The following is a 14201-nucleotide window of genomic DNA, read 5'->3' as shown; positions in this document are numbered from 1 at the left end:
CTGAAGCGTTTATGAAGCACCTTGGGAAATAATCTCATCTGTAGTCATTAGGTCTTCGTTTTGGGCTGCAGTGTCAGTTTGATGAGCAAGGGCATCCTTATTTCTGAAATTCTTCGTTCTATACAAAGTCAACAATCATTCAACTCCAATTATGCTGATTAGGTCGGGCCAGAATCGTGACGCTTGCTTCTGAGACGTGACTGCTCGCGTTACAGAATTAAGACCATTGTTTTTCCTGCACCGTTTGTTTCGTCTGATGTTTTCTTTTTCAATTTTCGATGACACATTTAAAAACACTGTGTTATTTGTCTAAGGACTAAGGGATGATTCAGTAGCAAATTCTCGTCATACACCTCAGTTTATTTGAGCATTTTTGCAATAAATTCATCTGCAGCCAAATCCAAAGGTAAATGTGAAATAAATACATCAAACCCACGCACACACACACACACAAATGTTAAGCGTACACTACCGATAAATTAAACCTGAATCTGTGATGTAATGAGCATAAAATATAAATAAATTTGAATATTGTATTGCTTAAAATGTTCACATGCTAGTTGTGATTTGCACAAGTGAAAAAACCTAGGGATTAAGTGTAAAATTGGGTTCGTCTTCAAGCTCGGCTTGAGTCATGTTCGGCTAGCCGTGTCGCTCTCTCATGAGAGTAAATAAGAAAACTAACAATATAAGACACTCTGTCCCTGATTAAAGATACAATATGTCAAGAAAGGTTAAAAAAAATGCAGCCGTCATCCCACGACACGGCGTAGAGAATTGACGTGGAGGTGGAACAGGAAGTCGGTGTAGGACGCTCCTCCGTTAGGGCTCTTGTCCTCAACCAGGAGTCGCTGCACGCACTCGTCACAACTGTCGCCTTCCTTCACCACCTTCAGCTGAGCACACGCAGAATGTCCGGTTATTAATACAGTCCCATGAGCAGCTCACCAAGCCTGTATATTACAGCACTAATGCTGATTTCATAATAGAAACAACTCATTATTTCTCTTTCACCATCAGACAATCACATGTTTGCCACTGAGATTTTTTTAAAGACACGGGTTGGTTCTCTGCCTGGGACTCGAACCTGTTAGCCTAGTGGTTAAGGTGTTGGACTACTGCTTAGAAGGTTGTGAGTACTAATCCCAGGTAAATTAATGCCCACTTTCCACAAGAAAGAACCGGTGCTGGTTCAGTGTGCTGGTTCGAAGTTGGTTCCACTGGGGATTCTGCTAAGAACCGGTTTGCCTTTCCATGTGCTAGAGAGCCATCACAGAGCCAAATCTTACCTCACTGTATACAACGTTATACAGCAACGTTAGCGCAGCAGCGGCAAACACAACATCAACGATGGCGGATGTTGCTCTACTGTTAATGTTCATGGATTTGTGAGCCTACATTGGCATCCAAACGCAGCGAATCCTGATTTAAAATGAATTAAAAATGGCGCTAACAACGTTCACTTTTGTCTTGTTGGTCACAGTAACCCCGCCCCCAGCCCCTAGAGCAAGCAGTTCGTAAGTCTAGACCAGCAATGTTTTTTGTGCTACTTAAGAACCACTTTTCCTGGTTCAGAGCCGGTGCTTTGGGTGTCGAAAAAAGAAAGAACTGATTTTAAATTAGGCTTTGGCTCTGAACCAGCACTCAAACTGCCTTGGTGGAAAAGGGGCATAAGATGCCACAGCTGGACCCCTGAGCAAGGTCCTTAACCCTCAATTAATCAGTTGTATAAAATGAGATAATGTAAGGTGTCATCTGCCAAATGACATGAAATGCAATGCATGGATTATTTTTTTAATAAACCTGGAATTAACTTTGTGTTCAAAATCCTACAGTACAACAACAACCTAAAGCACAACTTTCAACACCACATGAATATGTATATATTGGTGGATCGGGGCAGTGGTGGCTCATCTGGTTAAGGCTCTGGGTTGTTGATCGGAGGATCGGGGATCAAGGCCCAGCAGACCCAAGCTGCCACTGCTGGGCCCTTGAGCAAGGCCCTCAACCCTCCCTGCTCCAGGGGCGCTGTATCATAGCTGCCCCTGCACCCTGACCCCAACCTCCTCAGTTGGGGTATGTGAAGAAAAGAATTCCACTGTGCTGTAATGTATATGTGGCGATAATAAAGGCTTCTATGCCCCGTTCTATAAAAAATGCAAACTCAACCTCTCTTCATCTACAACGTACATCTGTTACACTACACTGTAACCCGTGATGTACTACACCAACACAACAAGAAAGTTAAACACCTCTGACTATGTATGTTTAACCTGAAACCCTCCCACTCTGCATCCTTAAAGTCAATGGCTAAGGGCTCATCATCATATATTTCATATTTTAGCCCAAACCCTGGCTGCCTCAGCTGGGAGCTTTTCAAAGAAACGGGCATAAATGGTTTTTTTTTCCCCAATTATCTAAACATCTAAAATAACACATGGAATGTTCTAGATCTAAATCGATCTGCATGTGTCTTTGGGCTTGTTAGACATTACAGGAAGACAGGAATACTTTTGCTGTTGTTTCACACATTTGAGTAATGAGTCAGAGCAATAAAAGCAAACACACCTTAAGAGTCACAGCTGCATAGGACTGTAAGGCGATGAGGAGTTTCTGAAGATTGGCAGAAAGAGGAGTCTCCAGTACAGGAGGTTTAATCTGCACAACAAACACATGAAAGTGAACGTGCTGGACACACAAAAACACAGCAACACAACTGTCTTTAGCTGTGGGTCTGTACCTCGCCAGATGTCAGTGATGAGAACGAAGCTGTGTTGAAGAGTTGTGTTAAGGCCTGAGGGGAAACCTGGCTGCCCACCCAGAGGATCAGCGTCAGAGGAGAACAGAGTAAATAGAGACGATCAGACTGAAGGCTGGAGACAGAGCAGCGTAACGCCGTGTCCATGAAGGGTACAAAGTCTCCTTCAGTGTTCACCAGCTGGAAAACAGCACAGTGGGACGAAATCTCGATGACTTTGTTCATATACAGATGATTCAGATTTTATTTATTTTTTTTTTTACATATCTTCTTTAAGTTAAAACTTTTAAATGTTGTATCACAGCCTCACAAATCAGGAGACAGACATGCTGTCAAATACTCGATCAGAGAATAAATCCATATTATACATCAGTCCCTGTTCATTTTTTTTTGTATTATTTTGATTTTTTTTTTTTTTTTTTTTGCAGTTAGGCTTCATAGATCTAAGCAACATTCACATGGAGAAATAAATATTTCCAGCTAAAAAGAAGCTAAAAAAATTTCAGGATTCATTTCTTAAATGTAAAAAAAAATTAAAGAATCTCATCTCTTTCTCCATTAAAACAGAGCATTGCTGCATCTTGACATTTTTGGAGATATCAATATCAAATTTAGTATAAATGGAATCTAAGCTTTAGTTTCACCGATGGGGAAAAAAATTAATGGACAGCTTGTTTTAATGTGGAACAGTTATTTACTCAGTTAATGCAAAAAAAAAAAAAAACCTTGACAAACCTCCCCTGCTCATGTTATTGCCCATGATATTTTCCGACTTGCTGCGTTCCCCTATTAAACATTCGTTTGGTCTGTCGGGATCACGTGACAAGAACATCATGAATAAAAACCAGCATGATTGCAGGTTAAAGGACAAGATATTTTATGTTCCTCTTCTAATCATAGTGATTATACATCAACGTGTTCGGTTTCTGTCACTGCTGACGTTGCTAAAAACGCTCCGAATTGCAAACTGTACTGTTTCTATAACAACCAACATGAATACGTTGCAAATTATAATTTCATCTAATCAGATTTAACCGTACACTTTGTTTCTAGGTCATATTTTTCAAAGAAGTTGACAAGCACGGGAAAACTCAATATGGCTATTATTCATTGATCTTCCATCATCTTCGATCATATGACCATATTATAAACTCTGAAGCATTATTCCCTCCTCATTTACATGAATGTTTGGAAATTTCCAACATTTCTCCGATCTCATCTTGTCAGGATTTCTGGCAATAGTGTTTGTACGTGAGCGAGAGGTAGAAAGACAAATGCTTCACTTTGCTGCAAATTAAACACAACATTTCACAAGCGTTATTCATAAACATTAAAAGACTTTTAAAGACATTTAAAAGTTACAAATGATTAAACTTTGTGCTGCTTATTGCAAGCCCACACAACCCGCATTAAATTCACTGATAATCTATCACCGATTTTTATTTCCTTATGTGTTTTGGGTGCATTTTTGCCTCTTTTATGTGAAAACATCATCCTGATGCAGATAACAGCCAACAGGTATTAGTACTGTATGCTCTGACAGCAGCATTATAAATAACTTTAATATATCGTTCTTGTGTACTGATGATCCAAAAAAAAAAGCTTCAATTTGAGCTTGACGAAAACCTTCACATTCTCAACATCAGTTGCTGAATCCTTTAATATCAACTCCATCTACTTTTGCTTGACCCCAGAGTGTGAACTCGGTGTAACCCAGTTGTGAATTAGTGAATCAATGCAAATCTCTGAGATCTTAAGCCAAACAGTGTCCACTGATTTTATTAACCACTTGAGAGAGAAAAATATCGCTGTGCTTATTATCTATGATGGAACATTTGGTTCCCAGAATCTCACCAGAGGCAGGACGAGTGGGTACAGCTGAGTGACGGTGCTGCGCGTATCCATGGAGACAGTGATGCTGCGCAGCTGAAGGCGCTGATAAACAGAACTGCGCAGACCTGGAAGGAGAACCTCACTCTTCCTCAGACTGTTAATATAGACGGGGAGAGTCTTCAGAAAATGAGGCATCACCAGCTGAGGGATGAGAAGTGAAAAATACAGTCAGACGAGACACGAGATAAATGTAGTGCTGCTTATGTACCTAGTTCCGTGTACTAATGCAGTCGTACTTGCAAAATGGGCTACTTATATAAATTTGATTTTAATCATCTTAATCAAAAGAGTCATATTTGAACATCTGAGAATGGGCACATCTGTAAATTCTGTGTATGTGTGGTGTGTGTGTGTGTGTGTCTGAGTGTGTGTGTCTGACCTGTCCAGGAGAGACAGAAGTAGTGCAGCAGTGTTTCCTGTAGCAGGCTAAAGCTTCAGTGATCTCAGTCTGAAGCTCCTCACGAAGACAATGCAGAGGTGTCTCTAACGCCAAGCAATACACTAACACACACACACACACACAATTCTACTTATTTGTACATGAGCATTAATATCAACATAATGTTTAATCTCACAAGGTGAATATTTATGTATAACGTGTATAACTATCATGTACGTATAGCTGTATAGTACATACTCTTTTTGCAGTAGAAAGTGAGCAGAGTCTCGGCCTGGCTGGTCCTGAACGTGTCCATCAGACTCCGAGAGCAGGTCAGAGTGACAGTGTGTACCCGTGTCCTCCTCTCTCCTCTGGATCCACTGTAGGACAGGACGGCCTACAAGAACACACGTATATACGCTAAAGATATAACCAGATATGAATGAATTATTCTGAAAGACCAGATGCGATCTAAACAGAGAAGAATAGAAATAAAAATACGAAGAGGACTACATTTTAGAAAGACACTACAGTTGACACTACGGTAAAAAGAGCATCTGGGTTAACTGCCTAGTCCAGGTCACAATGGTTTAATTTAGGCTGCTAGTTTGGTTATATTTAAGAAATAAATTCTTTATTAAACATCATGGGGTGGGGGGCACGGTGGCTTAGTGGTTAGCACGTTCGCCTCACACCTCCAGGATCGGGGTTCGATTCCCGCCTCCACCTTGTGTGTGTGGAGTTTGCATGTTCTCCCCGTGCCTCAGGGGTTTCCTCCGGGTACTCCGGTTTCCTCCCCCGGTCCAAAGACATGCATGGTAGGTTGATTGGCATCTCTGGAAAATTGTCCCTAGTGTGTGATTGCGTGAGTGAATGAGAGTGTGTGTGCCCTGCGAGGGGTTGGCACTCCGTCCTGGGTGTATCCTGCCTTGATGCCCGATGACGCCTGAGATAGGCACAGGCTCCCCGTGACCCGAGGTAGTTCGGATAAGTGGTAGAAGATGAATGAATGAATGAATGAACATCATGGGTAGACACAAAATAAAGCAATAACTACATGAGCAGTGAAACCAGTTATTAACTCTAGTGAAGTAGTTGGTATCTTCCAATTTAGGCCACACCCACTTCATTATGCATTCTGTATACTAATATGGATATTTGGAGCATTAAACAGCTAAAGACAGTGGAAATGTGTTATATCCGTAATACAAAGATGATAATACAGGATTATTTTTCATTCCTCAGGTGTCATGTCTGTCCTGTTCGCACCTGTATGGCCACCCCTCTGGTTTCATCAAGTGATTTGCAGTGAGTGAACTCAAATGCCAGGGCTGTGTGCCAATCAAGCGCTGCCATGACAACACAGTGGGATTCGGGACCGGTGAAGAAAGAGCCATAGCAACCCGACACTCGTAATTCTACAGAAACAGACACGCAAGTCACAAACCATCATCACCACGTTAGCCGATTCACGTCATTAACATTTCACCTCAACACGTCCGACCGATCTTTAATCACATGCCATTATATCTGAAGGGCTGACATTTGTGTTACTGGAATAAAATACAATACAATTTACAATCCAATCCAACAATTTTATGCTGTAATTTTTTTGCTGTTGTTTATAACATATTTTATAACATTTACATTTTTTTTGCTGTAGTTTTTTTTGCTGTAGTTTATAACATATCTCTTTTAAACACGGTTAGTTTTCTTACCTTTGCTAACATAAACTCGAAGCCGAGCTCTGTAGGCCGTGTCGGTGTACGCACTGCTCCACAGATCTCCATGGAAACGCTCTCTCTCCAGCTCAGACTAGAGACAATCCCGACAAGCATAAACTTACAATAATAGCTAAGAAGTATTTTACTTCATGTGTGATCTCAAAAGATCCCAGTGAACACATTAAAATAAAACATTTCGGCACAATAAAAATCTCAAACCAAAAAAAAAAAAAAAAAAAAAAAAAAAAAAATTGCTTGACTCTTACAGGCAAGAAGATATTGATTAATTTCTCTTAATAGCACGGCTTTGATGATAGTGTTGGCTGACAGGTATTTATTCACTTGTTCAAAAGGTGTTATCGTTTCTATAGTAACAGCTTATTCACAGTGTATAATTGTTAATATGGTGAAACATCCGTATAGGAAATGTTTATTTATCATTAATGGAAAGAGGCTCCATTGTAAATGGATCGAGTCACTTGCAATGATCAAGTTTTCTGCAAGCTTTCATGACTTTTTGGATGAACACGGCTAGCAAACTACTGTAATATAAGAAGAATGAAACAGATGTTGCTTGTTGTATATAAAACGCCGCCCTGTGTGTATTACCTGTAGGCTGTTGTAGCAGATAAGCCTTCCCCCTGTAAGAAAGGGGATATGCCCTGGCCAAACCGCACCGACATCTGGCTGTGAGAACACAAAAAGCTGGACGCTGCATCCTTGACTGACACATGCTTTAACCAGGGATGCTGATGACTCTGGTGCCTGGAAGATTGACTAAAAAAAGAGCACAGGGAAATAAAGACAGGCCCAAGAACACCAAGAAAAACAGATGTTATTGTATTCTTGTTTATTTCACCTTTGGTTTGCTGGAGGAAAAAAATCCCAGGGAGCTCTGCTTCTCTAAGCTCTCAGTAAGGGGTGAGGAGTGGAAGATCAACAGCTTCCCAGGACAATCTGCAGCCTGTTAAAGTAAAAAAAAAAAAAGACTAAGTAAGACCAATACAGGAGGTGTGGCCTGTATACTGTCAGTCTCAGTACAGGAGGTGTGGCCTGTATACTGTCAGTCTCAGTACAGGAGGAGTGGCCTGTATACTGTCAGTCTCAGTACAGGAGGTGTGGCCTGTATACTGTCAGTCTCAGTACAGGAGGTGTGGCCTGTATACTGTCAGTCTCAGTACAGGAGGTGTGGCCTGTATACTGTCAGTCTCAGTACAGGAGGTGTGGCCTGTATACTGTCAGTCTCAGTACAGGAGGTGTGGCCTGTATACTGTCAGTCTCAGTACAGGAGGTGTGGCCTGTATACTGTCAGTCTCAGTACAGGAGGTGTGGCCTGTATACTATCAGTCTCAGTACAGGAGGTGTGGCCTGTGTTCCTGTCAGTCTCAGTACAGGAGGTGTGGCCTGTATACTGTCAGTCTCAGTACAGGAGGTGTGGCCTGTATACTGTCAGTCTCAGTACAGGAGGTGTGGCCTGTATACTATCAGCCTCAGTACAGGAGGAGTGGCCTGTATACTGTCAGTCTCAGTACAGGAGGAGTGGCCTGTATACTATCAGTCTCAGTACAGTAGGTGTGGATTGTATTCTGTCAGCCTCGGTACAGGAGGTGTGGCCTGTGTTCCTGTCAGTCTCAGACTCTGGGCCAATCAATTCCAGTAAAGGAGGCATGGCCTCTGTGCCTCTCTCTTCAAGTACAGGAGGTAAAGGAGGCATGGCTTTTGTGTCAATTAGTCCCAGTGAAGTGTGGCTTATGGCCCCATCAGAAGCTCTGTGTCTTTCAGTCCCAGTAAAAGAGGTGTGTCCAATCAGTAAATGTAAACCATTAACAATCAGGCAGGCATTTTCTACCTGTAGGATCTTGAGTCCAGCTTGAACAGGAAGATCTTGCAAACTGGAACTGTCCTGCATATCAGCATCAAACAGCGGAATATGCTGTAGAATACTACACATAAAAAAAATCACACATTTAATCCTTTGCACATCCTCAAAAACATATTTATTTAAACTAACTAACTGATGTGCACTGATACCTCTGTACAGTGTGTCTGCAGTCTTTGAGCGGTACCAGAAGCCCCTCCCATACAGGAAGTTCCAGTTCATCTGTGTCTGTCAGGACCATCATGTGAGGGCGGGACAACGTCGTACTGAGATCATAGAGATGGATCCTGCAGTCATAAGTAATCAACCCAACTCGCAGATTTGATTCACCCCTGAGAGAAGATAATGAGAGTCACAAAGCGCAGCAGGTCACAGTGAATACGTTTTAGGGTGAGCATTGGAGTGAGGATGTCATTCATACCCATCTAAAGACTGTAGTAAGGAGCAAAGTTGCTGACAGATGAAATCCAGTTGTCCTGATCTTATTGCGACAGCTGTGACATCAATTGCCAGGAGCAACACAGCAGGCTCGCCCTTCACACAAAACACAGAAATAACGTGATAAGCAATAATAATACATACACACAAGTAAATAAATAAAAACATCCATAAATAAATACAAAAATCAATACAAATTATGACTGACACTAGGGCTTCCAAGACTTTTAGTATTTGAATAATATTCAAATATTGGTATTCATGGACTAATAAACACTTTTGAATTACTTAAAATCCCACATTCTCCTATTAGGGCAGTGGTCTTCACTATTTTTTTCATGTGAGCCACACTGATAGGACAAAGTCAATAGGAGAGCCACTTTCACCGCAAAGTATGCCAAGTTATTCAGTCTTCGAGTTGCGGATGATGCATGCTCCACATCAGTTACCTCTTTTGTCACTGTCACATTGCTTTGTTGCTGTTCATTTTGTGCGCGGGATTGTTTGATAAGAAATCGATCCATTTTTTAGTCCGTGTGTACAGTAAACACAAGTTGTTAACTAGCATGAAACACAAACTAGCTTCTGGCAGGCCGCCAAAAACCTGGGTATTGCGCAGAACGCAGTGAGTCAGTGACGAGTCGAATAATATATAAATATACATTATTATTTGTAATAGTGCACATTCGTTTTTCTATGCTTCACTGATTGTTTTTAATGTTATTTAAATGAAAAATAAATTTTAACCATATGATCATATCATCGTATTATTTACTGCCATGCGAGCCGCATATTAAAGCTTGGCGAGCCGCAGGAGTAACACTGTTTTAGGGCCCCAAAATAAATATACATTTACTATATTCTTTGTCTAATTCTTTGTTGCCAGATGTCTATATAAATACACATAAATACACAGTTTTATATGATGTACCCATTTTCTAAGTAAATAAAAAATGTATATTACATGGATGCTCTTAATTTTCATCAGTGACCTATTAAAGTTCTGCTTTTTGGTGGAGGAATCTCAAATGTATTCTGTGGACATAAAATACACTGCAGTACAATGGCATTATGCTTATCTTATTTTGTAGATATAGCAATGTGGAAAATTGTGAATAAAGTTGGGGAAAAAGTATTTGTTTGAAGGAACTGAAATAAGAAATGTAAATTTTTATCAGTCATGTAGGTATATTACAGGTTATTTAATAAAATGTAATTCAGAACAGGGGGGCACGGTGGCTTAGTGGTTAGCACGTTCGCCTCACACCTCCAGGGTCGGGGTTCGATTCCCGCCTCCACCTTGTGTGTGTGGAGTTTGCATGTTCTCCCCGTGCCTCGGGGGTTTCCTCCGGGTACTCCGGTTTCCTCCCCTGGTCCAAAGACATGCATGGTAGGTTGATTGGCATCTCTGGAAAATTGTCCCTAGTGTGTGATTGTGTGAGTGAATGAGAGTGTGTGTGTGCCCTGCGATGGGTTGGCACTCTGTCCAGGGTGTATCCTGCCTTGATGCCCAATGACGCATGAGATAGGCACAGGCTCCCCGTGACCCGAAGTAGTTCGGATAAGCGGTAGAAGATGAATGAATGAATGAATGAATAATTCAGAACAATAAATTACATTAAATATTTTGATCCTTGAGCAACTTTGAATTTACATACATTAGAGTGCTAATTCTTTTGAGTAAACAAAAGAATTTTTTCTTTTGAAAAAAGAAACCTCACAACCTTATAGACAATTATAATAAAGTGTTAACAAAATGTTAATAATTTTACCTTTTGTGTTTCCAGGATCTCATATGAACCCAGACTAAGCTCTGGCCTCTTCTCCCGGTCAACTCGTTGCCCTTTGTTTGTAGGCTGATATGACTGCCATGGTACTGAAATAGCAAGAGAGAGAGAGAAAACAGTGTCAATACTTTCTTACACGGCTGAAATGTAATCATGCAATAAATGAGAAAAAAATGTACGTCTTATTTATTCTGACCTTCTGTGAGTTTGCCACAGAAAGGACAGTAGAAGCGTTGCCCACAATCCTGCCAGCTCATTGCAGGACTCATGTAGGCCCCACACACACCACAGCCCTTAACACATTCCCCTGTGTTACACACTGGCATTGGTCTCTGCACAAGAAAACAACACACACCCACACAAGAAGCAGGGCAAATTTCACATTTCTGGAAGCAATACACAGTTAGAATAATAATAAGAAGAAGAAATTGATAAGAAAGGTCACAGGAAAATGGCCAGACATTTTCGAGCTGCCAAGGATATAGTAACTCATATAATCACTCTTAACAACTGTGGTGAGCAGAAAAGCATCATAAAACATCAAAATTTGAGGCGGATGGACTACAAGAACAAAAAAGCAACCAGGTTTCACTCTTGTCAGCCAACAACAGGAATCTGAGGCTATCTTGGGTACACAGTCACCCAAACTGGACAAAATAATCACTTGTTTTTATTCCCGACTTTAACTAATTGACTGATTGGTTAATTTCATAAATGAGTAGGTGTATATCTATACCCTAAATGTGCACACATACACACCTCTTCATTCTCAGGTCTGGCTAGGGGGCAAAAAATTGCCCCCAGTGGCAGGTGGCTCTGCTGTGCAGACTGAGCCTCAACAGGAAAGCTGTAGGACGTGCAGCGTATAAATCGAGCAGTTGCGTTACCTACATACATGGAAGAGATTTGAAAATCAGCCAAAAACTCATTCCATATATGTGTTATATTACAGTATGCCACTGTGACATCACATTATTATGCATATTAACGTTTTCTGTCAAATGGTCTCATATTTGATCCACATACATGTTTATTTATTCTTGAGTTTAGGATTGATGTGTGGATGTGTGTAGTACCTCTGTCCTCCAGAGTGCAGGACGTGCTGGAGAGAGGGGGGACAGAGGACTGGGGCTCAGATGCAAATATTTTCCCTTCCCACTGAGCCCTGTCCTCACTCATAACCTGCACCTACAGTGAAAAAGGTGAACCAAAGCAGTGTTAATAATTCAATCTAGCGATGCAATCATTACAGCTGAATGCATTTTAGCTCAACTTTATTAACCAGATGAAATTGGAAAATTCATTACTAGGCACTTACAACACTGGGTAGTAGCTGAGGGTCCAAACCATAGCGGGACTCTGATTTAGGGCTGGATATAGGACTTGTCTGAGTGAATGAAACAGAGATCACTATCATAGTTAAACTGTATATGTATGTAGCAGTAAAATAATACAGCTATTCTTCCATATTTTTATACCGCAACACTTATATATCAGAAAGGGTCAAAAGGACCCTGGAGCCGAGCACAGTCGACCTAGAGGAAAGGTGGGGGACACCGTGGATTGGGTGACACTCATTTTGGTAAAATAATACACATTAAGGATCCACTTGAGGATCCTCATAGCTATAAGATCTTGGTTTGATATTGAACTCAGGGTGCCATTTGCATGTTCTCCCTGTGTCCAAGTGGGTTTTCTGGTTTCACCTGACCTCCTAGAATCACCCTCTAACACTCAATGCAAGTTGGAATTACAGCCTGGATGGGAATGCAGCCCATCGCATAATACAACATTCACCCATCCACCAATTTCCTGAGCTAATCCTACACAGAATCAGGAGAAACCTGAAGCCAATCCGAGTGGAAGGCAGGGGACACCCTGGACAGGGCACAAGCTCAATGCAGAGCACAATTACACACACTCACCCAACTATCCACACACTATAGACAATTTAGTGCTGCTAAGCAGCCTACAATACATGTAGGTACATATGGACTGAGGGAGAACGCCGGGGACTCCACATACCCCCACAAATCTCCGACCCAGGAGGTACATGGCAAATGAATATTCTTTTAGCTGCTTAACATAAGTCTGTTGACTTTTGATTATTTCTTGCCTTATGATCCCAATGAGGATAAAACATTCTTGCATATATATATAGGATCAATGTGACAGTAAAAACCAATTGATATACTTGGCTCTCACCGGTTGTGAGTTGAATCCCTGTAGTGATGTCTGTGCTGGGCTGATGGCATCAGGGACAGGTTTATACACACCTGTATCCAGAGCAGTGCATACTTTTAAAAAGCGATAAAACACCAGGCAATGATAAAAAGGCCAAATGTATTATAGGAAAAGTGGCACGCACCATTACAGTTTGGTTGTAGGGGGGACCAGTATTCCGTCACTGGCTGTGAATAATCCGAGGTCAACGTACTGTCCGGCACAGTTGTAGGACCCATAGCAGCCGGTCCGTTCTGAGGCACACAGGTCGGGTGTAGGTGATAACCGAATGGAGATGGAAGAGCAGGAAATGCAGTAGGAGAGCAAGCAGGAGACGTGATTCCACCCCAACCGTTCCATCCCTCCCATGTCTGCTGCTGGTGCCCATAACTAGGGTCAGAAGCAGGGATCTCCATCCTCTTCAGACCAGTTTATATTGACCTTACAAACATGAACATTTATATTGTCCTTACAACATGAAAAAAAATACGTTCTGCAAAATAAAACTACTTGATTAGTACAATTTTACCTGCAGGTTAGTGATGTGCTGATGGTCTGATCTCAGAGTATTGCTGATGGTCCAGGATCATGGAGGCTGATCATGTAACCGAACCATGCAATTTAATCTAGTACTGATACGTTACAAATACATGTATAAAAATAAATAATGTTGTACATGACATATTATAGAGTCACCTGGTTGGATGTTGTGCCATCAGCACTGAATTGTGCTCTTATGTTTAGATTAAAAAAAAAATCAAACCCTTGTTCTCAATTTTTACACCTTCTGGTCGCAGTGTAGTGGCTGGAATCATTCAGTAGATGGTGTGGAACCTGAATGAACGTCCATTTTCCGGTTCATTCTCAGCTGTTCAGCTCGCATACAGAATAATGTAATGGTGAATCATCCGGGAATCAAACTGTGAATCAACCGGGACTCGATTCTTTCGAACAACTGAACATCAGCTTTTTTTTTATTTTCTATATATTTCTACTGCAGCATTCGTGCGAACATTGAAGCAATACGAGAATAAAATACGTGAAGCTTTGAAACTGCGGCTTTTCTCTTAGAAATTATTAACAATTTAAATGACATATTAAATATGTATTAAACAGATAT

General features: G+C 41.2%; 1 protein-coding gene across 1 annotated transcript; it reads right to left on the bottom strand.

The window, feature by feature from the left end:
• Positions 1–519: 519 nt before the first annotated feature.
• Positions 520–13985, bottom strand: si:dkey-13n15.2 (protein transport protein Sec24C). Its single transcript, XM_060883142.1, has 22 exons — positions 13778–13985; positions 13611–13676; positions 13227–13522; positions 13064–13134; positions 12177–12245; positions 11935–12046; positions 11618–11745; positions 11055–11190; positions 10844–10947; positions 9055–9167; positions 8786–8965; positions 8604–8697; positions 7614–7718; positions 7364–7531; positions 6749–6845; positions 6300–6448; positions 5289–5427; positions 5031–5152; positions 4613–4792; positions 2741–2938; positions 2569–2658; positions 520–896 (listed from the first exon to the last, which is right to left on the bottom strand). The coding sequence occupies exons 3-22, from the start codon at positions 13495–13497 to the stop codon at positions 753–755; spliced, it is 2670 nt and encodes an 889-aa protein (XP_060739125.1). The 5' UTR covers positions 13498–13522; positions 13611–13676; positions 13778–13985; the 3' UTR covers positions 520–752.
• Positions 13986–14201: the final 216 nt, after the last annotated feature.

The sequence above is a fragment of the Tachysurus vachellii genome, chromosome 12 (genome assembly GCF_030014155.1).
Source record: "Tachysurus vachellii isolate PV-2020 chromosome 12, HZAU_Pvac_v1, whole genome shotgun sequence".
Classification (NCBI taxonomy): Eukaryota; Metazoa; Chordata; class Actinopteri; order Siluriformes; family Bagridae; genus Tachysurus; species Tachysurus vachellii.
The sequence above is the reverse complement of the archived record's forward strand: the minus strand, read 5'-3'. Positions and strand labels throughout refer to the sequence as shown.

Bases quoted from the DNA above. Each gene is read 5' to 3' on its own strand.
- si:dkey-13n15.2 (XM_060883142.1), bottom strand. From the start codon at position 13,497: ATGGAGATCCCTGCTTCTGACCCTAGTTATGGGCACCAGCAGCAGACA. The intron at 6,449-6,748 runs GTAAGAAAACTA...CTGTTTCTGTAG, and splicing joins TCGAGTTTATGTTAGCAAAG to AATTACGAGTGTCGGGTTGC. The intron at 2,939-4,612 runs GTGAGATTCTGG...GCTGTTTTCCAG, and splicing joins ACCCACTCGTCCTGCCTCTG to CTGGTGAACACTGAAGGAGA.